This window comes from Eriocheir sinensis, chromosome 35, assembly GCF_024679095.1.
Source record: "Eriocheir sinensis breed Jianghai 21 chromosome 35, ASM2467909v1, whole genome shotgun sequence".
Lineage (NCBI taxonomy): Eukaryota > Metazoa > Arthropoda > Malacostraca > Decapoda > Varunidae > Eriocheir > Eriocheir sinensis.
The window spans coordinates 11,601,555-11,628,024 of record NC_066543.1 but is presented as its reverse complement, the minus strand read 5'-3'; the positions used below and the strand labels follow the sequence as shown (position 1 = coordinate 11,628,024).

Here is a 26,470-nt window from a genome sequence, read left to right as displayed (position 1 = left end):
TCCTCCTCCTCCTCCTCCTTGTGTTTTTCAGTCCTCCCGCCTTCCCTCCAGCTCCGTGCCTCGTTCCTTCTCTCCGCTTCTCCTCTCCTCTCCTCCCCTCCAAGACTTAACTCCTTATCTCCCTCCCTTTTTCCCTCTCGTCTCTCCTCTCCACACTCGCCTCTCCTCCATCCTTCATTACTTCCCTCTTAACCCCTTCGTTTCTCTCCTTTCCCCTTGTCCGTCTTCCTCTCCCCTCTATTCTTACCTCCATGGCTTTTGTTTCTCCCTCCCTTCTTTACCTCCCTCTCTGCCGTGCACCTCCACCCCTTCCTCTTTTCTCCTATTCATACTTTTCTTCCTCTTTTACAGCCTCTTCCCTCCGTTCGTTTCCTTCCCTTCCTATCTCGAATAATGGGTTTTTTCCTCTCTTCCTCATCTCACTTCTCTCCCTGCCTCATACCCTTTTTTTCCTGCCTTCGATTCGTTCCTTTCTCCCTCCCTTATTTCACCTTACCTATTCTCCCTTTTCCTCCTCCTCCTGCTCATCTTTCTCGTTCCCACCTTTCCTCACCACTACTCCCTTCTCGCCCCTACCCCCCTTTCGCCGCCATTGGTCGTGTCCCCGCCGCAACACACACGGAAATGACTGGTAATAATGCCCATGACTGTCGGGGCCAAGGGTGAGCCGCGAGGGTGTGTACGGCGCGCCCTCTGCCGGGGAGGTGACTGGCTGCCCTGGGACACTGCCGCTTAGTTGCCTCGGGTCACGTTACCTTAATTGTTTATGATCGACTTCCTCACCTTTCCTTATGGGCGGTTTGGGGTCGCTGACACATTACGAGCTTATTGTATTGTCAGTTCGTGGTCATTGGCGTATCACCGTGATGCAAGTTAGGGGCGGAGTATTACCCCATTGGTCGGTTTTGTCAGAAGCTTCCACCCTACACATCAGATATTTAGAAATGCCGAAAAGGAGATCAGTTGGGCTATAATGAGGTTTTTTTTTAAAGTTCATGGGATAGAAGAATCAAACTACCACCAGGGTCATAATAGTACCCCTGGAAATGCCCAAAACTCCTACGATAGCCAAATGTGTGTGCTAGGACGCATAAATGTTTAAGAATATGATCCACTATATTGGCGGTGTGTGGGCATTGGCGTATCACCGTAGCGCAAGTTAAGAGCAAAGTGTTAGCCCATAGTGTTGTCTACCGATGCCTTGGGTCGCGCCAGGCTGGGTGTCCTCGCGATGGGGTTTAGCGTTGTTAGTGTTCCCGCGTCTGGCATTAGGGTCGAGGTCTTACTGGGATAACATCTTAGGCTGCGATGACGTGACTTAAGCTTTGTCTCTTAAACCTTGACGCCTACACGGGATTTAAAGGCTGTGGAAAGGAGGAGGGTGGAAGGGAGTGGTGAAGGAAGGCAATGGAGAGTGTGAGTAGGTGGATAGAGGTTAGAGAAGGGGACAGGTAAAGGGGAACAGGTGAGAGGGAAGCATCATGAGCAGCGTGAGATGATAACTAGGCTCAGCATCCTTCAGAAGGTCAACACTCTCTGTGGTTTGCCCCAACCGCCTTACCTCCCCTCCAGCTGCCCTGCCTTCCCCCCTCCTCCTCCTCCATCTCCCCTCCAGCTATTTTTTCCATTCCTCCATGCCACCCCCTTCCCCATTCCTACCCTCACCCTCATTCAACCCTCCTCCACCTCTCACCCTCCTCCTCCTCCTCCTCCTCCTTCATCTAGCCGTCCATCTTCCTCCAGGTGCCCTATCTCCCTCCTTTCCTCCAGCCCTCCCCTTTTCTTCCATTCTCCCTCCTCCCTCCATCCACGCCCCTCCTTACCTTACCGCATTTCTCCCTCCAGCCCTTCTCTCCACCTTCTCTATCCTCCTCCAGCGACTCTACTCCATTTCTACTTTTTTTGCCTTCACTTTTCCTCCAGCGATATTTATTACATCTGCATTTTATTTCTCTTTTTCCTCCAGCTGTACTTATTCCTCCTACTCATTCGTCCTCCTCCTCTCCTCCTCCTCCTCCTCCTCCTCCTCCTCCTCCTCCTCCTGCATTTTACGTGATATATCTTTTTACTGTCATTTCTCTCTCTCTCTCTCTCTCTCTCTCTCTCTCTCTCTCTCTCTCTCTCTCTCTCTCTCTCTCTCTCTCTCTCTCTCTCTCTCTCTCTCTCTCTCTCTCTCTCTCTCTCTCTCTCTCTCTCTCTCTCTCTCTCTCTCTCTCTCTCTCTCTCTCTCTCTCTCTCTCTCAACAATGGTACCTCTCTACACCTTTCCTTTCTCTTAAGAAATTACTGCCTTTCCCTCTTTCTCTACCTGCCTTCTTTCCTCCCTTTCGTTTTCTACCTTTCCCTCGCCCTCCGTCCCGCCCTCCGTACATTCATCACTTCCTCTTCACTTCCTTTTGTCGGTTTCCCAGGGAGTTGCATTTCCCTTCCGCCTCTTCCTTCCTACACCAGCCTCGAGCCTTCCGACCACTCTCACTTGAATAGCGGCAACACGACCCTCCTCAGCTCAATACAGTCCACTTATACACGATAACACATACTACAACATAGAGCAAAGCATAACAGCGAAGAATCATGAACGTAACCGAATGCCTGACGGAAACGGATAAGTGTAGGATGATGATAATGATGATGATAATAATGATAATGATGGTGATGGTGATAAGTAATGATAAGAAGAAGAAAAAAAATGTAACAGATAGTAAAATTAAGAGAACTTGAATTTGATTACGCAGGAGTCGAGACAAGAAGGAAAGAACATAGAAAAGCCTCCCTCGCTATTTTCTTTTAACCAGAAATTAATTGAGCGTAGAAGGACACAAACACACACACACACACACACACACACACAAACACACACACACACACATACACACACTAAGGTAAACATCACTGTAACACTTTCTTGAGATGTAGTACGCATGTAGGACACTCTCTCTCTCTCTCTCTCTCTCTCTCTCTCTCTCTCTCTCTCTCTCTCTCTCTCTCTCTCTCTCTCTCTCTCTCTCTCTCTCTCTCTCTCTCTCTCTCTCTCTCTCTCTCTCTCTCATTATTACCATTTATTTCCGTTTATATTAATCAACGCTGCTTCTGTTACCACCATCACCACTACAACAAAAACAACAACTGCACAATCAAGGTCACAAGCAGACAGACAAGCAAACATGACCCAAGGGTATTTTTTTTTTTTTTTCGTGTTTTACCACTGGAGGGATGTCTAGGACTGCTTGTTTGTTTTTTACTTTGCTAGGTATCGTCTTATTGTACTTATATTGAAGGGAACTGCGTATTATCAAGGAAGTTGTGTGTGTGTGTGTGTTTGTGTGTGTGTGTGTGTGTGTGTGTGTGTGTGTGTGTTATTTGTTATTGTTATCCTCTGCGACACCCTCATCATCATCCTCATCTCCTCTACTTAATCCCCCTCTCCCCATTCGTTGCCTCTTCTTCTCCTCCTCCTTCTCCTCCTGCCGCTGCTCTTCTTCGCCTTCCTAAGCTGTGTCGGGCCGCGTCGTGTTGTCTCCAGGAAGTCATAATTGCCGTACTTCAGCGAGGTGCCGTGAAAGTAGTCGTGTTCCCGTTGTGCCTCGCTCGGTATTGTTCTTATTATGCAACGGCGACGAAGTGTGGCGGAGACGTCCTCTGTATCTGCCCCGCGTCTGTGTGTATATCAGCGTGTGTATGTTCGCGAGATGGTATACACCGTTCCAGTTTCTCCGTTGTTTATTGTAATGGTGGTCACGCGTTTGCAGACCTATCCTCCCTCTCTCCAGTCCCTGTATTCATTGTCCTATTGTGGCGCCTCACGTCAGTATGTTGCCGGCGTGTTGCTCTCCCCGCTAAGGATAGGGTTGGCACGCTATGTACGGTGCCAGGTAGGGGGACAGCGATAACCCATTGCCGCGATGCATAATACATGCACATAACCGCCTTTACAGCGCAGGACAAGACCCCTTCTATTGTTTCCCCTATAACAGAGGATGCTGACGAAGAGTAATGACTAGGCAGAAAACAATAAAAGTCCGGGATAAAAGTGCCTACCCATTTTCGTGATTGATAATTCTTTCACCTATCCGCCTCAGTAGAGCAAGAGATGACAGTTTCTTTGATTTCTAGTAATAAAGAAGGCCGATTAAAGGTAAAAAAAAAATACATAACGAACTCGCTAAATAAAGCTTAACTCTCGCAGCGTCATAATATCCACATCTTAAAAGTCATTCTGTACAACGGTAACATGATATTGCATAAAATGGGTAAAAATACGTTTCCTGACATTCCAACACACCGCCTCAGCCAGAAATTGCTGCCGAAGGGAGGTGCGCAGCGTAGTCAATAGCATATGGTACTTTTCAATTTTGCCTCGGGATCCAGGGAGAGAGTGAAACTATCGTCTCGACTCTCACATGCCCTCAGCCAAGCCTCAGCCTTCCCGCCAGACGCAGCTAAGTGGAACGGGCAGCGCCGCGACCCATTTACTGCTCAGGCCAAGCGTAGGAACAGAAACTTAGGAGAGTCATTTGGTATGGGACGCTGGCAGGCGGGCGGAAGAGTGGGCCAGCTTTCATCGCCCTGGGAACTGGGAGGGAAGGGTGGAATGGTCCGGGAAGGGAGGGAAGGTGAAGAAGGGAGTGGCCAGGTAGGGAAAGATGAAATCATGATAGTTGTAATGTTTTAAACTTTACGAAACGAGCGGACGCATGTAAAGGAAAACAGATGACCAGATAAAGGAGTAGCCAGCAGGAGAGAGACAGAATCGTGCTTCACTCCATCGTGTAAAAATCAGTGAGATGAAGCGAATGAACTTAACGGAAAATATAGAGAAATTGGGAACATTCCAGACGCTTCAATTAAGGTGGATGTGGCCAAGCGGAAGACTTAAAAGAATCAAGAAAGTTAAGTCCAGCGAGAAAACAGAAAAATTTTAGCGCGGCTGATTCAGAATGATTTAAAGAGGAAGAAATCAAGAAATAGATGAAAAAGAAAAGATCGAAAAAGAAACTGAAAAAATTACAGTTATAAAGGGAGGGACAAAAAAGAGAAGAGAGTTGACGAAAACAGAAATGATGCAATCGCGGAAAAAAATATATAGATTGCGAATGATTTACAGAGAACGACAGAAAAAGAAGTGAAAAGAGAAACTGGGAAATCTACAGTTAATTAAAAATGGAATGGAGGAGAGGACAAAAGAAGGCAGGAATAGAAGTGGAGAATTGGGAAAATGCAGAAGGGAAAAATATATGAGACTGCGATTGATTTTAAGTAGACGCAGTTAATGGATAAGAGAAACTGGGATAAGTGAAGTAGCAAAGGAAAGGATGAAGGAGGGAAAGGAGTGGATGAAAGCATAATGAATAACTGAAGTAACAAGTGGAGGGACGGAGAAGGAAGAAGAGTGAATGAAAGCAGACGAAATGCAGGCGAGGAAATTGCAGGAAGAGGAAGTGGACTAACCTGCAGTGAAAGAAGAATGGAAACGGGACGACCCATTATCAGACTACGATCATTCTCAGGAGGTGACGGAGGGTAGAAAACGGAATGCGGAGGAAGAGGACAGAGGTGAAGGAATTGCAACGGGGGACTTCGATTACTCGGCTCTCATCATCGACAGCAGTTGGCGGAGGAGAGAAAACGGACTGAGACTCGTGAGGGAAATAAGAAAACGGATAACGCCAAGCAGCCACGCCCTCTTACCCTACCTAACCACGTGCCGACACTTGGTTATCAGTCCTCCTCCTCCTCCTCCTCCTCCTCCTCCTCCTCCTCCTCCTCCTCCCCTGCGTATAACCACCTGCCAACACTCGCTTATCAGTCCGGCCTCTGTGCTCACTGTCCCACTTCCCGCGGCATTGTGCGTGGGCTGTTAGTGGTCGACTGGCGGTTAGTGGTCAGCGGAGGCCCGGGAAGGGAAGGAAGGAAGGCAGGAAGAAAGGACGAGGAGGAGAAGGAGGAGGGGGAGGAGGAGGAGCTGTGAACTAACCGATGTTACCGCTGCTTTCTTTTATTTGTTTGTTTTTGGTTTTGGTTTGTGTGCTTCTGCTGTTTGCGCTTTTTTGTTTATTTAGGAAGGTATAGTTTACTTTTTTTCATTTCCTTCTCTCTCTCTCTTAATTACTTCCTTACTTTCTTTCCCTCCTTCTTTCCTCATGCTCTTCCTTCCTTCCTTTCTTCCTTTCGTTCTTTTTTTACTTCCTTTCTTCTTTCCTTATTTTTTTTCCTTTTCTCGTCGCTTTACATCTTCCCACAAACGTTACTACTACTACTACTACTACTACTACCACCACCACCATTACTACTTCTAGCTTCCGTTGACATCCCTCTCGTTACCCGACACCAATATCACCCACCACCACCACAATCGCCACTATCACCACTGCTACTGTTTCTCCCACCGCCCACATTCCTCCTTCATTCCTCCCTCGCCTCCCCTTCGCCTTATCGCTTCTTATCATCTTCGTTTACCTTTTGTCTCGGCCGCGTGTTTGCCTGCGGTGTCATCTCTCTTTCTGTCCCTCTGCCCACCCGATCGTTCAGCCTCTGTAAAATCTTTCTTCTTTCGGGTGACAGCTGCGGGAGAGAACAAGAATGGAATAAAATGACTGAAATGAATCGATGGAGAGAGGATAGAATACTTAGATAAACTGTTGTCTAGTGTCTCTCTACAAGAAATAAAATGGAAAGAGTAAGAATGAAATAGAATATGAATCGGAATAAAAGGAAATAGAGAAAGTAAGTTATGTAATGATAGAGAAATTGTTGTCTAATGTCTCTCCGCAAAAACTAAAATGAAAAAAAGTAAGAATGGAATAAAGTATGAACAGAAATAATGGAAATAGAGCATGAAGTATAATACAGGTTGCAATACATAAAAGGACAGAGGCAATAGAGACATGCGTGTGAGCTCTGACCTTCAACCCAGAAATCTGTATTACAACCAAGAAATCGCTCCAGTATAGTCTTGGGAGGCATTACCGTACTCTCTCCGGGTGGCTTTTTTTTTCTTGATATCGGGAATGATTACATGTGCGTGTGTGTCCCTTTCACCTGTCCGCCCATGCCAGGTAGCCCACCACCTCCATCACCACCACCCATTAAACCACTTTCCCGACCCTCACCCACCCGTCCCCACGCCCACCTTATACACGGTTCGTCCACTCCACTTTCTCGCTATGCTACTTTGTTTTTTGTTACTGTTGAAGGTTCGTATTTAATTACCTTCCACCTTCCCACCCATACACCCTAACCCTCCCCCCCCTCACACCCAGCTTTTCACCCATACCAAATTTAGGCGAGTCACCCATACCTTATTTTCCTCACCCATATCTATGATCTCTCCGTTGATTGCTGCTGCTGCTGTTGTTCTTGTTCAGTTGTTATTTAGTGGCCTTTCCCCTCATCAAACATACCTGCAATCTACCTGGCCGCGTCCACCATACCTTTCACGCCCCGTAGCTATCGTTTACATCACCATACCCTTGCCATCTCATCACCATACCCACTCACCATTCACCATAGCCTTAGTGTATATTTCTTCACCATGCCTTCGCGCACCATAACCTCCTCACTTTTTTTTAATCTCAACAGTTGTAGTTTTTTTATTTGTACTATATCAAAAGAAAGGTATCATTTTTGTCTTTTCTCTTACTTAATATGTTTGAAAGTAGACCTGGGTAGTAATAGTTATAAAAGTAGTATTGGTAATGGTAGTAGTAGTAGTAGTAGTAGTAGTAGTAGTAGTAGTAGTAGTAGTAGTAGTAGAACAGTGATGATGGTATTTTTTATTTTACAATTATTAATGTCTTGAACCTTTCTAATTATGTTTTTTTTTTTTTTCAGGTAAGTGACCAGCACCTGTGAGGGCCACGTGAGTTTGAATTATCGTCATCATTATTACTGTTATTCTTTTTATCACTTTTATTGTTTTTCTTGTAATTATTATTTCATCCCTTCTTTAAACTTCCCGTGTAGTCCCTCGCCTCGCCTGCCCCTTGCCTCTTCATTTTCCTTCTCTCTTCCATTCCTTTCCTTTCCCTTCCCTCCCTTTCCCTTCCCTCTCCTCCCTTTCTCTTCCCTTCCTTTCATTTCATTTGTCTTAAAACACACACACACACACACGAATCAATACAAGAAGCACTGGAGATTTCAATGCGGTCGTTAAAAGTTATCAGGGTTAAATATTTAATCTCTCTCATACACACACACACACACACACACACACACACACACACACACACACACACACACACACACACAGTGACTGATTAGCCTGTCTACTGATGGAATGTCTTTTATGCTAATGATGTTTTCCTTCCTAAATTTCTCCTCTTTGTCCCCTGATGTTCTCACCGTCCTCTCCTCCCCCTCCTCTTCCTCCTCCTCCTCCTCCTCCTCCTCCTCCACCTCCTCATTTTCGTCCACGCATGGCCTCTTAGATTTTCTCCATTTTGCTTTAAGAGGAGGAGGAGGAGGAAGAGATGGTGGAAGAGGAGAAGGAGGAGGAGGAGGAAGAGGAGGAGGTCGAATTCGTGAGAACATGAAGACAAAGAAGAAAAGACAAAAGAATCAGATAAGAGTTGAAGTAAAAAATTATAAAGGAAAATAGAGACGGTATTATACACCCTCCTCCTCTTCTTCTTCTTCTGCCTCCTCTTCCTCCTCCTCCTCCTCCTCTTCTTCTTCTTTCTATTATCCACCAACTCTCTTTTTCCTTCACATTCGCCTCGTCATGGCCGCCTTTCTTCTTTATCCCTTTTTTACTTAGTTTCTTTTCTTCATTTCTTTCAGTCTTTCTTTCGTTCTTTCTTTCTTTCTTTGTTGGTTTGTTTATCTGTGGGTCCCATGAATAGAAAGATAGACAGAGAGAGAGAGAGAGAGAGCGTGTATCTGTCCGCCCTTCCGTCATTCCGTCCATCCTTGTTACACACCTCCGTTTCTCTTCCTGTCTGGGGCCCTAACCTCCTCCTCCTCCTCCTCCTCCTCCCGACTCTCCCTTTGCACGGCCACTTGACCGCATTACTCTCACTATCCCTTAACGAGCAATGTTTTCACCGCTTGGTTTCTATAACACTGCTCTCTCTCTCTCTCTCTCTCTCTCTCTCTCTCTCTCTCTCTCTCTCTCTCTCTCTCTCTCTCTCTCTCTCTCTCTCTCTCTCTCTCTCTCTGTCTATCTCTTTCTCTCTCTCTCTCTCTCTCTCTCGCTCTCTCTCTCTCTCTCTCTCTCTCTCTCTCTCTCTCTCTCTCTCTCTCTCTCTCTCTCTCTCTCTCTCTCTCTCTCTCTCTCTCTCTCTCTCTCTCTCTCTCTCTCTCTTTGTTTATGTGTGTGTGTGTTGGTTTTCTTTTTATATTTTCTTTCTGTATGTGTGTGTTTGTGTGTGTGTGTGTGTGTGTGTGTGTGTGTGTGTGTGTGTGTGTGTGTGTGTGTGTGTGTGTGTGTGTGTGTGTGTGTGTTTTGTTTTTTGTGCGTCGTTGTTTTTGTTCCTTTTTTTATCCCTGCCTTCTTGTCCCTCTTTTTTGCTATCCTTGAATTATGCAGATGAGGAGATCGTTTCGTTTTTTTATCTCTCCTAATACTTGTTATCCTCCTCATGCTTCTCCTCCCCTTTCTTTCTCTTTCTCCTTCTCCCCCTTTACCTCCTCCTCGACCTCCTTAGCTTCCCCGATCACAGTCGACCTAGAATTTTCGGTCGTCAAGGGTGAGAGTGACAAGCTTGTTCTTCCTCCTCCTCCTCCTCCTACTACTACTACTACTACTACTACTACTACTACTACTACCTCTCTTCCTCCTCCTCCTCCTCCTCCTCCTTATCCACTTGCTGCTCTTTCCCCTTCCCACTTCCTCCTTTCCCTTCCTGTTCTCTTCTTTCTTTTTTTCTCTTTTTTGTTTCCTTTTAGGTCAAATCTGCTTCTCGTTGCTGCATATAGATAGATGGAGAGAGAGAGAGAGAGAGAGAGAGAGAGAGGACTCCCCAGCACTCCATGGCATGTGTGGATACGTCTTTCTCCTAGTTTCTCTCCTCCCTGCTCTCTCTCTCTCTCTCTCTCTCTCTCTCTCTCTCTCTCTCTCTCTCTCTCTCTCTCTCTCTCTCTCTCTCTCTCTCTCTCTCTCTCTCTCTCTCTCTCTCTCTCTCTCTCTTCTAAACACAAATTTATAACCATTTTCTTATACATATGCCGTCAATGTGTGTATGTGTGTGTGTGTGTGTGTGTGTGTGTGTGCGTGTGTGTGTGTAAACAAGACACTTTTACGTAGCATCGCAGAGTGACGCGCGGAACCTGTCCTATGTGGGTCACCCTCTGCCCTGCCTCCCTCCACACTCTCTCTCTCTCTCTCTCTCTCTCTCTCTCTCTCTCTCTCTCTCTCTCTCTCTCTCTCTCTCTCTCTCTCTCTCTCTCTCTCTCTCTCTCTCTCTCTCTAGCTCTAGCTCTCGATATTCTTAAACTCACCTATTTAACGCTTCATAACCTCTTGATTCTTCCTTAAAATCATTCTCCACTTTTCACCGTCCTGTCCTACTTTTCCTCGCGAGTGAATGTAACAAACCGGAAGAGAAGAAGAAAAGAGAAAAGTGAAAAATGGATTATATGCGCAGAATTATCTCTTTTTCTTCCCCTCGCTTCGCATTAGTTCCGCCTTGATTGAGCGATGGAACGAGGAAAGTGATTATGGCATGAAGTGAAAAAAGGTAAAAGCCGGGAGAGAAAAAAAAAAAAGTTAAATGAGGCGAAGGAAATGTGAGAAAGAGGTTGATTGGGGTGATTGAAATATGAGTGCCAGGTTAAGTATGCTGATGAGAGAGACAGCGAGGAAGGAATGAAGGGAGTGTAGAAAAGAAGAGAAGAAAGTGAAGAGGGAAAAATGGGGTAAATTAGAAGGGGTAAATAAGGCTATGCTGATTGCGAAAATGAGAGAGAGAGAAAGCAAGGGAGGAAGGAGGGAAGGAATGTGGAATGACAAAAGCGATGCGCCTTTCCAGTCATTCCTTTTTTCTTTCCTTCTTTTTCAAACGTAACAATACATTACTTTTTTTGTGTTTCTTCTTATTCCCCTTCTCCCCTTTCTCCTCCTCTTCGTATCTCCTTGCTTGCTTCATCATCCTCCTTTCTGTTTTTATTTTTATTTTCCTCAACTTCCTTACCATCACAATACTCATCATCCTCTTTTTCTTCTCATCATCATTGTCATCATTATCATCATCAGCAGCATCTTCACTTCCACATCGTCATCAGCCTCTTTCACCTCCTTGCTCTCGTGCCTCCTTTAGCTCCTCCTCCTCCTCCTCCTCCTCCTCCTCCTCCTCCTCCTCCTCCTCCTCCTCCTCCTCCTCCTCCTCCTCCCTTCCTCGAGCTGCTTTCTTCCTCACAAAAAAGGACATGGGAATGCAGGCGGCGAAGAGGAAGTCCCGACATACTTAGCGAGAGAGAGAGAGAGAGAGAGAGAGAGAGAGAACTTGCAGAAAGAGAAAGAAAAAAACAGAGTATGAAAATAAAATAAAGAAAAAACAACAACAGAGAAAGGGAGATAAAAGATAAAAAAGAAAGAAAGAATAAATGAAAATGAAAAAGAGAAGAACAGAGAGAGAGAGAGAGAGAGAGAGATGATGCCTAAGAAGAGCAGTAAGAATGGGAAGGGTGAGTGGTTTCAGTAATTTCAAGAAGGCAGTAATTGTGCGAGAGAGAACAGAACAGTAATTGGAGAAATCACGGAGGAGGAGGAGAGATTACAACCTTTCCCTCCATGCTTTCTTTTTGTCTTCCCTACGCCTTAATTCCTCCCCCTTCCCTCCTCCCCCTTGATCCCTTTCTATCCTTATACTTACCAACTCATTTATTTTGCCTCCTTTTCATTTCTCAGTTTCTCCCTATCTTCTTCCATCCCTTCTCTTTTCTCCCTCCTCCTCCTCCTCCTCCTCCTCCTCCTCCTCCTCCTCCAGTACGGTTATCTCGTCATTCACCTCACAATTAACTTTCATCCCTTCTCTGATTGATCTCGGTCAGGTATCTCTCTCTCTCTCTCTCTCTCTCTCTCTCTCTCTCTCTCTCTCTCTCTCTCTCTCTCTCTCTCTCTCTCTCTCTCTCTCTCTCTCTCTCTCTCTCTCTCTCTCTCTCTCTCTCTCTCTCTCTCTCTCTCTCTCTCTCTCTCTCTCTCTCTCTCTCTCTCTCTCTCTCTCTCTCTCTCTCTCTCTCTCTCTCTTCCTTTTTCCTGCGTCTCCCCTACCTTTCTCTCTCTCTTCCCTCCCCGGTCTTTCCTTATCTCCCACATTTGTATTTACCTTTTCCCTTTCTCCCTCCAACCATCCCTCCCTCCCTCCTTCTTTCTGGACTCCCTCGCTCCCTCCTTCCCTCCCTCCTATGCCTTGTAATTTCCCCTCCGGTCTTCTCTCCCTCCCTTCTCTCGCTCTTGATTCCTCCTTACTTGCTTCCTTCCCTCATTCCTCCCTTTCTTCGCCGTTGCCGTCTCTTTCTTCATTTTGTCTTCCACATGTTCCTCCTTTGACCCTTCCTTCCTGCCTCCCTTCTTCTCTCCCTTCCAGCCTCCCTTTCTCTTCATCTCCACTCCCCCCCATCTCTTTGTTTGGTTGAGGTGTGGAAAATGAATGTATGAATATGCAGGAGGAAAATTTTAATGAGATGAGAAGAATGATAAACGTGAGGAAGAAAATCATGAAAAATATATGAGAGAATAGAAATGAAGGATGCTTGAAGAGGAATAAGAAAGAGGTGTAGTTAGAGAGGAGGAGGAAGAGGAAAAGGAGGAGGAGGAGCAGTTACACGAGGAGGAGGAGGAGGAGGAGGTATATGAGAAAATAGAAATGAAGGATGGTTAAAGAGGAATAAGAAAAAGATGTTGTTAGAGAGGAGGAGGAAGAGGAGCAATTAGAAGAGGAAGAGGAACAGATGGAGAAGAAGGAGGAGGAAGAGGAGGCGTTAACAGAAATGGCAGGTAATCCGGGAAAGGAGGAGAAAAACGATTATGATGATGAGGACAGAGGTGAAAGACGGAGGGAGAGAAGGAGGCGGAGAAAGAACACGAAGAGTAGGAGGAGCAAAAGGATGAGGAGGAGAGGGAAGAGAAAGAAGAAGAAGAGGAGAAGAATGCTGAGGGGTCTTACCAGCTCCACACAGTCCGGTCTCGCCAAGGCCAGCCGGACGGTCATTCAGTCTCCTCCCCTTTTGTCAAGATTGATTTGCATGGCTCTCTTACACGTTAGTCAGTCAGCCATCCAGTCAGCCATCCAGTCAACCAACCAGTCAGCTAGTCAGTCAGCCGGCCAGTCAGCTAGTTAGCCAGTCAGCATATCGGCAATCTGCTTTTCAGTCAATTAGCCGTTCAGTCAGCCAGTCAGTGAGTCAATTGATTTTCTATACATGATCGATTTGCATTGCCAGTGATCCAGTCAGCCAGTAAGCTCTCTTTCTCTTCTCTTCTCTTCTCTTCTCTTCTCTTCTCTCTCTCTCTCTCTCTCTCTCTCTCTCTCTCTCTCTCTCTCTCTCTCTCTCTCTCTCTCTCTCTCTCTCTCTCTCTCTCTCTCTCTCTCTCTCTCTCTCTCTCTCTCTCTCTCTCTCTCTCTCTCTCTCTCTCTCTCGGCCAGTGCCTTTGTCCTCTCAGCTTTTTATCTTCTCATCCTCCACAAACTATTTACTTTTACGCGTTCTCTCCTCTCAAATATTTGTTTTTTGTATCCCCAAGGACAGCTTACTCTCCATCTTCATAGTACACACACACACACACACACACGCACACGCACACGCTCTCTCTCTCTCTCTCTCTCTCTCTCTCTCTCTCTCTCTCTCTCTCTCTCTCTCTCTCTCTCTCTCTCTCTCTCTCTCTCTCTCTCTCTCTCTCTCTCTCTCTCTCTCTCTCTCTCTCTCTCTCTCTCTCTCTCAGTTGTCCTTGTCCTCCTCTTCCTCCATTCCTTTCCCTTTCCCTCCACCTCCTCCTCCCTCCCCCCTACCCCCCCCCACATACGTCTTCCACTCCTTCATGATTTTGCAACTTGACAAAACATTATTCAAAAAATTTAATGCTTTTTGAAAACCTGATCATATTTACCATTTTGTGAGGATGTTTTCAATAATTTATTTTCTCTTTGTCTCCTTTTCTTCTTCATTCACCTCTTCCTCTTTTTCTAGTTTTCCTTTTCCTCCTCTTCATCATCATCCTCATACTCTTCACCACCATTTTCTTCGTCTCCTTTCCCCTCACTTCTTCCTCTCCCTGACTTCTACTTCCCTCTTTTTTCTCTTACCTTGTTTTAATTTCTTTCTCTTCATCATCATCCTCATCATCATCATCATCATCATCATTTTTTACGCTTGACACCTTCCCTTGGTCTGACTCTTCAGTACTTCCCTCTCCTCTACCGTGTCCTGTCATTCCACCACCTTCTCTGTCCAGTACCAGCCCCGACACAGCCCCAAGAGGTGTAGGCGTGGGGTGTACAGTGTTGGCGAGGGTGTGACGGGCGTGGGGGCTGTGTAATGACTGTAGGGAGACACGCCATTAGAGAAAGTCATTTGTTCAGCCCATCTTCTCTTATTAGCCTTAACGAGAGAGAGAGAGAGAGAGAGATGGAAAGGATGGAAGGAAGGAAGGAAGGAAAGAAGGAAGGAAGGAAGGAAGGAAAGAGGAAGGAAGAAAGGAAGGGAAGGAAGAAGAAAAGAGAAGAGAGAAAAGAAAGAAAGAAAGAAAGAAAGAAAGAAAGAAAGAAAGAAAGAAAAAGAAAGGGAGAGAAAGAGTGAGGGAAAGGAGAGGCCCACCATGGAGGGAGTACACATTACGAGACTTTTCTTCCTTTACGAGTAACGGAGACAGCCGCGGGCCTTCCTGTAACCTCGGTCCGCCCTTTATGGGAGGGGGGAGAGTGTCTGAGTGGGCGTGGGTGCGGAGTGGAGTGTTAGTGTGTGGATGTGGGTGTGGAGGTGGGGAATGACGTTTTTCTTTCCCTTTCCGTCTCTCTCTCTCCCAATATTCCTTTTCCTCCATCTTTTTTCCTCATCTCTCTATTGTCCCCTTTCTTTTTCTCTTATTCCTCCTCTTAGCATCCCTTTTCTTCCATCTATCTTTTTTTTATCCCTCTTCTCTGCGTCACTGTTCTCTCGTCCCTTATTTTTTCGTCTTGTCCTCCCTAATAGCATCTCTGTTTTTCTCTCTCTTCTTCATTTCTCTCCTTGCACACCTGTTATCCCGTCTCCTTCTCCCTTATCCCTTTCCCAACATCCATTTTCCCCAGCTGTTCTTTCACTTATCCTTCTCCCAGCATCCTTGTTTTCTTGTCTCTTTCCCTTATCCCTCTTCCAGCATCTCTGTTTCCCATCTCTCTCTTATCCCTCCGCAAAGCATCCCTGTCTCCTGTTTCTTTCCCTTTATCCTCCACCCAGCATCCCTGTTAGCCCGTCTCTCCCATATCCCTGTCTCCAAGCGTCCATACTCCCTTTTCTACCCTCTTCCATCGTCTCTATTCCACGGTGTATCTACCTTTGTTCTTATGCCTCTTTTCTCCGTCTTCTGTCTTCTCCCACCCCAGACCATCGCCCACACACGCAACCTTTGCCTGGAACCTTGAGGGAATGTGCTTGAAATGAGAATGAAGAAACTGGAGTCGACAAGGAGATGTGTCGGCGTTATTTTGCGCTACATACATACACCCTCACACACACACACACACACACACACACACACACACACACACACACACACACACACACACACGCACACGCACACACTCGGGGAATAATATAAGAGGGAAGTGCTGTGTAATTACCCTTCAAGAGGTGGTGAGACCGGCTTGGTGGGTTGCAGGTGTGTGGGCGGATGACTGGGTGGATGGGTGGACTGGAGGTGGAGGGGGGGTTGGGGGGAGAGGAGGTCGGTGGGGTTAAGATGGGTGGACTTGTGTCAAGGGTGATTTTTTACTTTATTTTCAGGACATCAACCGCCAGGCCACTTTTTCCTTCAGTCTTTATTATTGCTTTTTTTTTACCTCAAGTCAACGTTCGATTACATTTTGTTACATTTTGCACCAATTCTTCCTTCATTCTTTAAGTACTTATTTATTTTTCACCTTTTAGTCAACTTTCGATTACATTTTACATCAATTTTTCCTTCATTCTTTTTCAAGTACTTATTCTTTGCCTTTTGTCAAGCTTCAAGTATATTTTTTTCGTGTCTACTCATGCACTCAGTCACCCCAGAGACAGAGCAAGGGGAAACTACATATATAGAACAGTAGGGAAAAAACCTCAACACACTGACGGGCGATGCAAAAAGAGCAGTCAGCTTCGGTTAGAGACACGCCTTGACAATCCTTTTCTCTTTTCTCCTACACTTTACACAGAGCAGCAGCCACACACTCCATACACCAAAGCGAACTAACATCCCTTACAGCGTTACCATTGCGACCTGTCACAAGGCTGTATTAGTATGAGGGACGGGGCTAGGGGGAGAGGGTGTTACGAAGGTGGAAAGGTCACAGAAAAGGGAGGGAACACATTTCGTCTTCCCCTGTGGCAGCTGTTGGTAGGTGAGTGGTGTGAGTGGATGGTAAAGTAGTGGTAGAGAGAGGAGAGGGAGAATGGGAGACTTAGAGGGTGACTATGAGATGAAGATTGATACGTGGATAGAAAATAAGTAGACATATAGGTAGATAGATAGATTGATTGATATAGGGAAGGGGTTAGCGGTGGAGAGAGCAGAGAGATGATGATAGAGTGGGAGAGTGGGAGATGAAGAGGGTGACTGGAGATAAGGGAAATAGATAAGTTGGTAGAAGATAGAAGGATAAATAGATAGATGAAGTAGTGTTGGAGGAAGACGAGGGAGGATGGGAGATATAGAGGGTGACTGGGATAAAGAAGATAGATACATAGACGATAGGTAGTTAAACAAGTAGATAGACTAACTTATTGATATAGGGAAGTGTGGAGGACCAAACAAGCTCATGAAAGGTTAAATGACACAGTAATACAAGTGTTCTCTGCCTTGTTTGTGTGTGTGCCTCGTGTGTCGCTATTGAGGCACTAACGCAACAAATATGGCGCGGGTAGCCGAGGTGTTGTTTGCGGAGGCGGTGGTGGTGATAATGGTGTTGTTGTTGTTAGTGGTGGTGATGATGATGGTGTTTTTATTTTATTTTTATTTTCCTTTTCCACTTTTCTAGTTTTTTCTTGTTCCTTTATTTTATTTTTACTCCTCTGTCTTTTTCTTTTTCTTTTCCTCCTCCTCCTTCTCCTTCCCTTTCATCTTTTCTTCTTCTTCGTTTCTTCTTCTTTTTCTGTTTCTTCTTCCTTTTCTTCTTCTTCTTCTTCTTCTTCTTCTTCTTCTTCTTCTTCTTCTTCTTCCCACCATAAAAAGATAGATAGTTAGACAGACACACAAACAGGTAGACAGACAGATAAATGCATAGATAGACAAACAGACAGATAGACAGACAGACAGACCAAAAGAATGACAGATAGGGAGACATTACACAAAAATAACAACGTCCCTTCAGAAAATTAATACAATCAATAAAACTAATAACATAAGAACAGACTGACCGACTTGACTTATCGCCATCATTATCTGTTATTATTGTTGCTGCTGTTGTTGTTGTTATTATTGTTCCTGCTGCTGTTGTTGTTTTGTTCCCACGGTGCCGCTGACGCCTCGCACGCCTAATGTACAACAAAACATATAATGGACGGTGTGCTGTGTGGCTCCCATGACGGGACTCTCCTACACCGGTTAGTTAGGTGAAGGGGGTGGAGCGGGAGTAGCCGGAGGAAGGGGAAAGGGGGAGGGGGAGTGGCCGAAGGGGTTGTAACAGCGACTTGACCGTGACGAGGGAGGGCAATAGTGATGATTAAGGAGGAAAATTAAAAGACTGGTGCTGAAAGGAAAATGGAGCGTGGTGGGGATTGTGGTGGTGATGAAGGATGGTGAGGCAGGGTGAATAAGAATAGTGGTGGTGGTGGTGGTGGAAGAATAGGGAGGTAGAGAAAGAGAGAATAGTGAGAAAGGGAAAGGCAGGATGGTGAAGCAAATTAAAGAGAAGACGAGGATGGTGGTGGTGATGGTGAAGAAGAGGAGGATAGTGGTGACGAGTGGGTGGGATGAGACAGCAGAAGAAAGACAATGGTGGAGAGGGAGTGATGATTTTGTGTGGAAGGGCATCGATGGAGAGAGTGGGAGTGGAGATGGAGTGGATAAAGGTGGAGGTTAAGGAGTGATGAGAACAGCATAGGAGAGATAGTGAAGGAGGAGGAGGAGGAGGAGGAAGGAGAGTGCAGAAGGGCTGAGTGTGGAAGGAAATGTGGAGAGAGTGAGGGTGCAAATGGAAGGGGTGAAGGTGGATGAGGAGAAGGACGAGGAGGAGGGATAGCTAAGACAGAAAAGGAACAATAATGAAGGAAAAGGAGGAGGAGAAAGAAGAGGAATGATGATGACGATGGAGCGAGAAGAAGGGAATGGAAGGGAAGGAAAGGGAGGGCATTGTAGCTCACCTTGGCAGACCGAAGCCGGGGTTTTCATTATAATTGGTAATGACGTAAGGCGAGTGTTGCAGTTACTGACTTGAATATAACTTGACAGAAGGAGGCTGGGATGACTTGGCTTGACAGAAGGGGACTGACTTGATTTGACTTGAGCTAGCTTGATAATAATGATATGAATTTGTCTTAATAGTGGCCTCCAAAACTTGAGGTAGGGTTACTTAAATTAGCTTGACCAAGGGAACTGATTTGGTTTGAGCTTCCTTGATGATGCAGTGGGCTTGTCTTATAGCGGCTCCCAAAAACTGAAGCTGGTTTTTCTTTCCTGCGATATTTGACTAGATCAGCTTGAAGACTTGGCATGAGTTTTGATGATGATGACTTGAACTTCCCTTTATAGCGATTTCCAAAGCCAAACTCGAGGTTCTTGGGTTATCGTACTCTTGGCGTTTCTTCCAGCACGGTCACTGTCCCCTCGTGTTCTTCAAGGTTATTCTCTTTTTGGGGCTGTGGGTTCAGAGTCTTTGGCTGTTATTTATTTTGGTGTGTTAGTGTGACAGGAGGGTTAGTGGGGGGGCGGGGGCAGGGTCATCTTGGTACACTCAACATGTATATATTTTCCCTCGCTCTTTCTTACTCCTTCTAACATCCATTTCCTTTTCCTCTCTAACTTTTCCCTAATCCACTCTTCATATCTTTCACCCTCACATTCGTTCTCTCCTACGCGTCCATTCCTTCCTACTCTTCCCCAGTTCTCCCTTCCCCTTCTCTCCCTTCCCCTCCTCTCCCTTCCCCTCCTCCCTTCCCTTCCTCTCCCTTTCCCTCCTCTCCCTTCTCCTCCTCCCCCTTCCCCTCTTCTTCCTTCCCCTCTTCCCCCTTCCCCTCATCTCCCTTCCCTTCCTCTCTTTTCCCCTCCTCTCCCTTCCCTTCCTCTCCCTTGTCAAACGAGTCTTACCGATCTCCCTCTCCTGTACCTTACCACCTACTCATCTTTCCCTCTTTTTTCCCATAGCCTCCTCCTCCTCCTCCTCCTCCTCCTCCTCCTCCTCCTCCTCCTCCTCTTCCTCCTTCTCCCTCGGGTGCAAGGTTGCCTCAAGGACGTCTCTGCGCTGCGCCTCCCTCGAATCTTCTCTCGACGCAGCGCAAACACAAAAGAAAGACAAATAAAGAAAGTATATAATGATCCAGGCCGATGCTCTCTGTGGAACCCCCCCCCCTCTCCTCCTCCTCCCCCTTATCTCTCCCTCTCTCTCTTTCCCTGGAACGTCCTCCCCCTCCGGCGTGAGTGTGTGTGTTTGTGTGTGTGTTGAGAAGAAGAATTTTGAGTGTGGGTGTTTAAGGGGTCAGGTGGTGAGTGATGGTGATGGTGGTGATCATGGTGATAGTGATAGTGATGGTGATGGTGGTGGTGATGGTGGTGACGAGGTGGTGGAAGGGTAAGAAACTCAGGAGAAGAAGGAGGAGGAGGAAGGTGATGATGGAGGAGTAGGAGGAACAAGAAGAATAAAAATGGAGGAAGGAGGAAGATAATAAAGTAGGAGAAAAGGGTAGAAAAAAATGAAAGTATAAAAATTAAATTATAAGAAAGGAGAGGAGGAGGACGAGGAGGAGGAGGAGGAGAAGGAGGAGGTCAGTGACGGGTCTTGAAACTCACTCTCCGGCTTCAAGGACGATCAGTGTGTTCCCTTCACCCCTTCTCCCTTCCCTCCACCCCTCTCCTCCCTTCTCTCCACCCCTTCCTCCCGTCTTCCCTACACTCCTCCTGTCCTTCCTCCTCTTTCTCCTTTCCTCCCTCACTTGTTTCCTTTATCCCTCCAATTCTTCTTCTTCTTCTTCGATCTTTTCTTTTTTTCTTCTTCACCCTCTTCTTCTTCCTTGCTACTCTCCTCTTCCTCCTTCTGTTATCGTATGTTTCTCCTCTTCCTTCTGTTATGGTATGTTTCTCCTCTTCCTCCTTTATCACCCTCTCTCTCCTCTTACTTCCTACCCCTCCTCCACCACCTCCCCCGTTTCCTCATTTTCTTGACATATTACCTTTTCCCTCCCTCCCTTCCTCCCTCTTTTCCTTTTCCCTCTCTCTCTCTCCCTCCTCCTTCAGGTAATACCGGGCGGACATACCTGCGGATAAGCCTCACAATGTCCTAACACGCACACACACACACACACACACACACACACACACACACACACACACACACACACACACACACACACACACACACACACACACACACACACACACACACACACACACACACACACACACACACACAGGTAGATGAATTCATTAGGGCACCAGTGAGTACTTTATTTGGTGATGGCTCAAGGTATTCGTGGCGTCTGTGTGTGTGTGTGTGTGTGTGTGTGTGTGTGTGTGTGTGTGTGTGTGTGTGTGTGTGTGTTCATGATTGGTGATGAAGGTGAAGGAAGAAAGAAAAGGAGAAAAAACGTATTGGAGAAAGTGCCAGTGAATGGAGGGTCATCTTAGACAAGCCATGTTAGGGGGGGGTCACACACACACACACACACACACACACACACACACACACACACACACACACACACACACACACACACACACACACACAAACGAGTGAAAGTTAGAGATAGACAAGAATCACTTAAGCTTTGGAGATTTAGATGCGACCGTAAGAAGGTATCTCTTAAGCTCTGGAGATTTAGATGCGGCCGTAAAGAGTAATCCATGTAACGACACACACACACACACACACACACACACACACACACACACACACACACACACACACACACACACACACACACACACACACACACCCGGACGCGCCTGCAGTAGACGGACAGACGCATAACAGTAAGAGAAGAGGGCATCAGTGGGGCCCCGAAGGACGCCGCGCTCCTCGCATACTGATGAAGCACTGCAGCTTAACACGATGCACATCTCACCCTCAGAAACTCCTCATCACTCTAGTCATCCTTCGTGAGGGGAAATACGAGAAAAGGGTGACGGTATAGACTAGGTGAGGAAAGGCTAAGAGCTCGACCGCTTAAGGGTAGAGAAGAAATTGAGTAGAGTTAGAGAGTGAGTGGATGGTGTGAGTTTAGGTAAGGAAGGGAATGAGAGAAGGGTGAGAATGTAGACCAGGATGAGGCAAGCATGTGAGGAGAAGAGGATTACGGGAGGGTGAAGGCATAAACCAGGGTGAGACGATCGTATGAGGGGAAGAGAAAATAGGAAGGGTTAGAGTATAAACTAGAGTGAGGCGACCGCTTGAGGGGAAGGGAATTAGGGGTGGATAAGGGAGGGTGAGGGAGGGATAAGGGTGCGATCGCTTGAGGGGTGGTCTGACTCATTGATAAACGGGACATGAAGTGTGTGTGTGTGTGCGTGTGTGTGGGATGGCGTGGGTCGTGGGCGCGGCGCATTGCCCTTCGCCTGCACTCCTGTTCCCCTTCTGTACCCTCACCCCGCCCCTCCCTCGCCTCATTTTTCTGTTCCCGGAGACATTTGTGGTGAGTCACGCGCCTTCACGTCGCGGAGTCCAGGAAAAATATTGCGACAGAGGGGCTGGGAGGAAAACAAGAGAGCATGTGGCAAGGTGGTGGTGGTATTAGCGATGATGGTGGTGGTGGTGGTGGTGGTGGGCAGGCCTTGGCACCCCAACTTGCTGTCCTTGAAGGGGGGAACCTGCCTCCTGCCTGCCTCATCCCACGCGTACAGAAGATGTCATATGGCTGAATTACCTCCCCCATTTCCTCCTCTTTCTTTCCACCGAAAACACGTCCCTGCCCTCCCCTGTGGTTAGCCCCAGGTGCGACAGGTGTCCTCGCGTGCCTGGAAAAGGGAAATGAAGGAGAGGGGAAGGGAGGAAAGGGACAGGGAGTGGCGTGTAACAAGTAGCCACCGAGCGACGCCCACACGTTACACAGACCCGCTAGGCTTGTCTCAGGTGCTAATTCAACCGCGTGTGCTTTTTTTACGGGGGGGGGGTAGGATGTAAAGAAACCAGACCGACTACCTAATGCAAGCTTTAACCAGTGTTTTCATTCTTTCATCCCTTCCATCGGTAAACACTGAAACAACTTCCTTCCTAGTACTTTAATTCTTTCAAGAGGGAAGAACCATGACATTTTCTATGGTCAAAATTAATTATCCCCTCTGGAACCTTTTCTGTCGACTTTTTTTTAGTGGAGGCGGCGTGTGGCGGGCTTGTTTTTGTTACTGTTTTACCCTTGGCCGTCCCCCTTTGCCGTAAAAAGACTAAACAATGGACATACTCCCTACAAAACACTGCGTTAAAGAGACACACTTGATCAATGAAAGGGAAGCATAGGTCAAGAGTTTCCTGCTATTATCTTAATCTTAATAGCTTAGCCATAACGAGGGCGAGCAAAGACCCAGGACTAGGTGGCGAAATAGATTAGAGTATTTGCCGAAGCCGGATGCAGTACACTTTGTCTTGATGATTGGTGATGAAGGTGGTGGAACAAGGAGGAGGAGGGATAAAAAAAAGACACAGAGAGAGGTGAAGATGATGATGTCTTGCCCCTTAGAACAAGTAGTGCCACGACTCTGCCGGCCTTCACGCTGCAGATGGCAACACACCCCTTCAGTATCCCCGTCACCCGCTCTGCCTCGCCCGTGTGCCGTGTGTCGGGCGTGGCTGCGTAGGTTAGACGTGATAACAAACCCGCTGCATGACGCCCCCGCCCTGCCGATGGTCTGTACACGTGGCAACGCCGGTCAAGGCTGGGCGGTGGCGGCCAATGGCGTTATGTTCCCCGCCTGTGTTTTTATGCGACCCGTTGCTGCCCTTTTTTTTAACATTTAGTCGCAAGGACGTGAATGCCGTAACCTGCGTCTTGCGCCTCCATGGGCCTTAGGGCATGAGGAGCAGCCACCACCACCACCACCACCACCACCACCATCGCTATAACCCCCAACAATTTTCACGACCACCACTACAACACCCCCTTAACCAATCACCTTCACCACCATTCCCAACCTTTTCCACCACCACCACCACCACCAACAACAACAACAACAACAACAACAACATCACTATAACCCCCAACGATTTTCACGACCACCACTACAACACCCCCTTAACCAATCGCCTTCACCACCATTCAACCTTTTCCACCACCACCACCACCACACTGTTATTATTTTATTCACATTTAATTAATTTTCCTCCTCGTGTCACTGTTACACGGACTGAATTTTATCTTAGTCATCCCTTCGCTCCGTAATTTTCCCCCTTTCATCGCTTGACTAACTCGCCTTTTTATCCCTTACTCCTCCAGGTTTCTGTTTATCATAATTCCGGACAAGGATTTCAAGACGAGATATTGTGTTTATTATTATATTTATTTTATCCTGTCTTTCTCTCGTCCTCCAGTGCGTGGCTAACTTCTTCTTTTTCACTTTCTCCCTCCAGGTTTCTGTTCAATACAAAGTTGGACAAGGACTTCAAAACGATACATTAGAGTCATTATTATATTTGTTTGATCCTGTTCTTTCCCCACTCTGCACCGCTTGTCTAACTTCTTTTTTTTCTTTTCTCCCTCCAGGTTTCTGCTCAATATAGCTTAGGACAAGGACTTCAGCGCGAAATATTCTTCCTGAAGTTAGAAGATGGTTACTTCGGCTGCCAAGTGAACGAGTCGACGGAAGTCCTTCAGTTGTTTGAAGTTTCCCGACTCTGCGACGGCACCCCGAACTGCTTCCTCGGATCCGACGAGAACATCAACGAACTCAAGTGCACGAGTGAGTATTGTTGTTGTCATTGTTGTTTTATATCATCAGCATAATTTTCATCACCACCAGTATTAGTATAATTAGTAGTAGCAGTAGCAGTAGGCGGAGGAAGAGAAGGAGGAGGAAATGGAGGAAGAGGAGGATTATAAATAGGACAACTCTGTAATAACATTATGAGAAGGGAGGACAATGGAAGTGATCATGTAAGGAGAGAGTTGAGAGGCAGATAAGGAAGGTGACTCGAGAGACGAAACAAACATGAATGGGCGGTGAGTTACAGGAATGGAAGGTAAAGGAGGAAGAGGATTTTAAAGAGACAGGGGCCTAGGAACGTGATAAGGCACTGGAAGGAGCATATTTAGGCCATGGTCAGTGATGGAGAGAAGGAAGAGAGGGAAGGAGTGGAAGTGGTTAACAGACACGAAGAAAGACGCAGTAAACTCACACACTGGTTGGCCTTGAGGAAAAGTGGATAAAAAAAGTAGTATTGTGGAAATATGAGATAAAACAGCATCACCATCAGTAGTAGTAGTAGTAGTAGTAGTAGTAGTAGTAGTAGTAATTGGAGGAGGAAAAGAAGGAGCAGTGTGAGAGTTGAGGTTGAGAGGAATAAGCAGGAGGTGAGTGAGAGGTGAGATGTGGTTGGAAGGGCAGGTGAAGAGGGAAAGGTGAGAGGAGGTGAGAGGGGACGGAGAGGGAAGTAAGAGGTGAGGGGGAGGACAGAAGGAGGAGAGGGAAGGGGAAGGTAAGGGGAGGGGGGAGGGGGGAGACATTCACACAATCATCTCATTATTACGGATTCCATTTCCTGATCATATTTTTCCTCCTTCTCGGCCCTTCATATGTTGTTGTTGTTTTTGTTATTGTTGTTGCCATATGCTCTTCTTCTTCGTCGTCGTCTTTTGTTTTCTTTCCCTCCATTCCTCCTCCTCTTTCCCCTCCTCTTCCTCCTCCTCTTGTTCTATTTCCTTTCGTTTCTCTTTTGTCGCTTTCCTTCCGCTCTGTATTTTGCCTCCCTCTCTCCCTCCCTTCCTTCCTCCCTTCCTCCGTCTCTCCCTCCTTTTCCTCCCTTCCCTCACTCACTCACTCCCCAAAATCCGTCTTCGTGTGTGTGTGTGTGTGTGTGTGTGTGTGTGTGTGTGTGTGTGTGTGTGTGTGTGTGTGTGTGTGTCGGCCATTGTCAGGTGCAGCGTGAGAGGAGGAATTGTTGTCTTGATCGCAAATGTTAAAAAAAAGAAGAAACGTGACGATGAAAGAAAAAAAGAAGAGGAAGAAAAAAAGGGAAGAGAAATAAAAAGTTCACTAATTACGGGGAAGACGGAAAGAAGAAAAAGAAGAAGAAGAAGAAGAAGAAGAAGAAGAAGAAGAAGAAGAAGAAGAAGAAGAAGAAGAAGAAGGAGGAGAAGGAGGAGAAAGAGATGATGATGAAGTAGAAGAAAAGAAGTAACAGAAGAAAAATGACGAGTGTGTGTGTGTGTGTGTGTGTGTGTGTGTGTGTGCTTGTGTGTCATTGTTAAGAGTGCGCTGGGGCGTTCCCGTGACGCGAGAGAGAGAGAGAGAGAGAGAGAGAGAGAGAGAGAGAGAGAGAGAGAGAGAGAGAGAGAGAGAGAGAGAGAGAGAGAGAGAGAGTTGTTCTGGTTCACCGATAAAGTTGGTAGAGAATGTGATACCGTTCTCTTCTTCCTCTTCCTCCTCCTCCTCTTCCTGTTCCTTCTTCTTCTTCTTCTTCTTCTTCTTCTTCTACATCTACTATTATGACCACTACAACCAATAGTAATAATAATAATAATAATAATAATAATAATAATAATAATAATAATAATAATAATAATAATAACGATAATGACAGCATAGTATTGGTGAAATGGTCGGCAGCTTTCATTTTCCTTTCACCTCGTTTTCTGTCTAAATGTTTCTCTCGGACGATCAATAACTCTTTTTTTTACTCCCCCGGTCAGGTTTTTGGTGGCCTTTTCATCCTCCTCTTATCGTCTCCCTTTGTTTGTCACTTTGAATCAATGAACTTTTGTCTCTTTCACTGTCTCACTTTAATTCTGTTTTTTACTCTCTTGTCGACCTTTTTATTTTTCTATACTTTGGTATTTTTGAAGTTTATTCCTCTTTCCAATTTGTCTTCCTTTTCTAATTTTCTTTCTTCTTTCTGTTTATCCTCCTTCTTCTCCTCCTCCTCCTCCTCCTCCTCCTCCTCCTCCTCCTACTCCTCTTTTTCCTCCTTTTCCTCCTCCTGGTCGCTGTGCTTTCCTTTTC

At 46.3% G+C, this 26,470-nt stretch overlaps 1 protein-coding gene across 4 annotated transcripts in view; it reads left to right on the top strand.

Annotated features, from left to right (window-relative positions):
* The window catches only part of LOC127007397 (uncharacterized), a 236,880-nt gene that overhangs the window by 52,860 nt on the left and 157,550 nt on the right, over nucleotides 1–26,470 (top strand). For all 4 annotated transcript variants that reach the window (XM_050878330.1, XM_050878328.1, XM_050878332.1 and 1 more), the window contains exon 3: nucleotides 24,016–24,211. In XM_050878330.1, coding sequence (XP_050734287.1) covers nucleotides 24,016–24,211 — 196 coding nt within the window. The remainder of the gene's footprint in view (nucleotides 1–24,015; nucleotides 24,212–26,470) is intronic.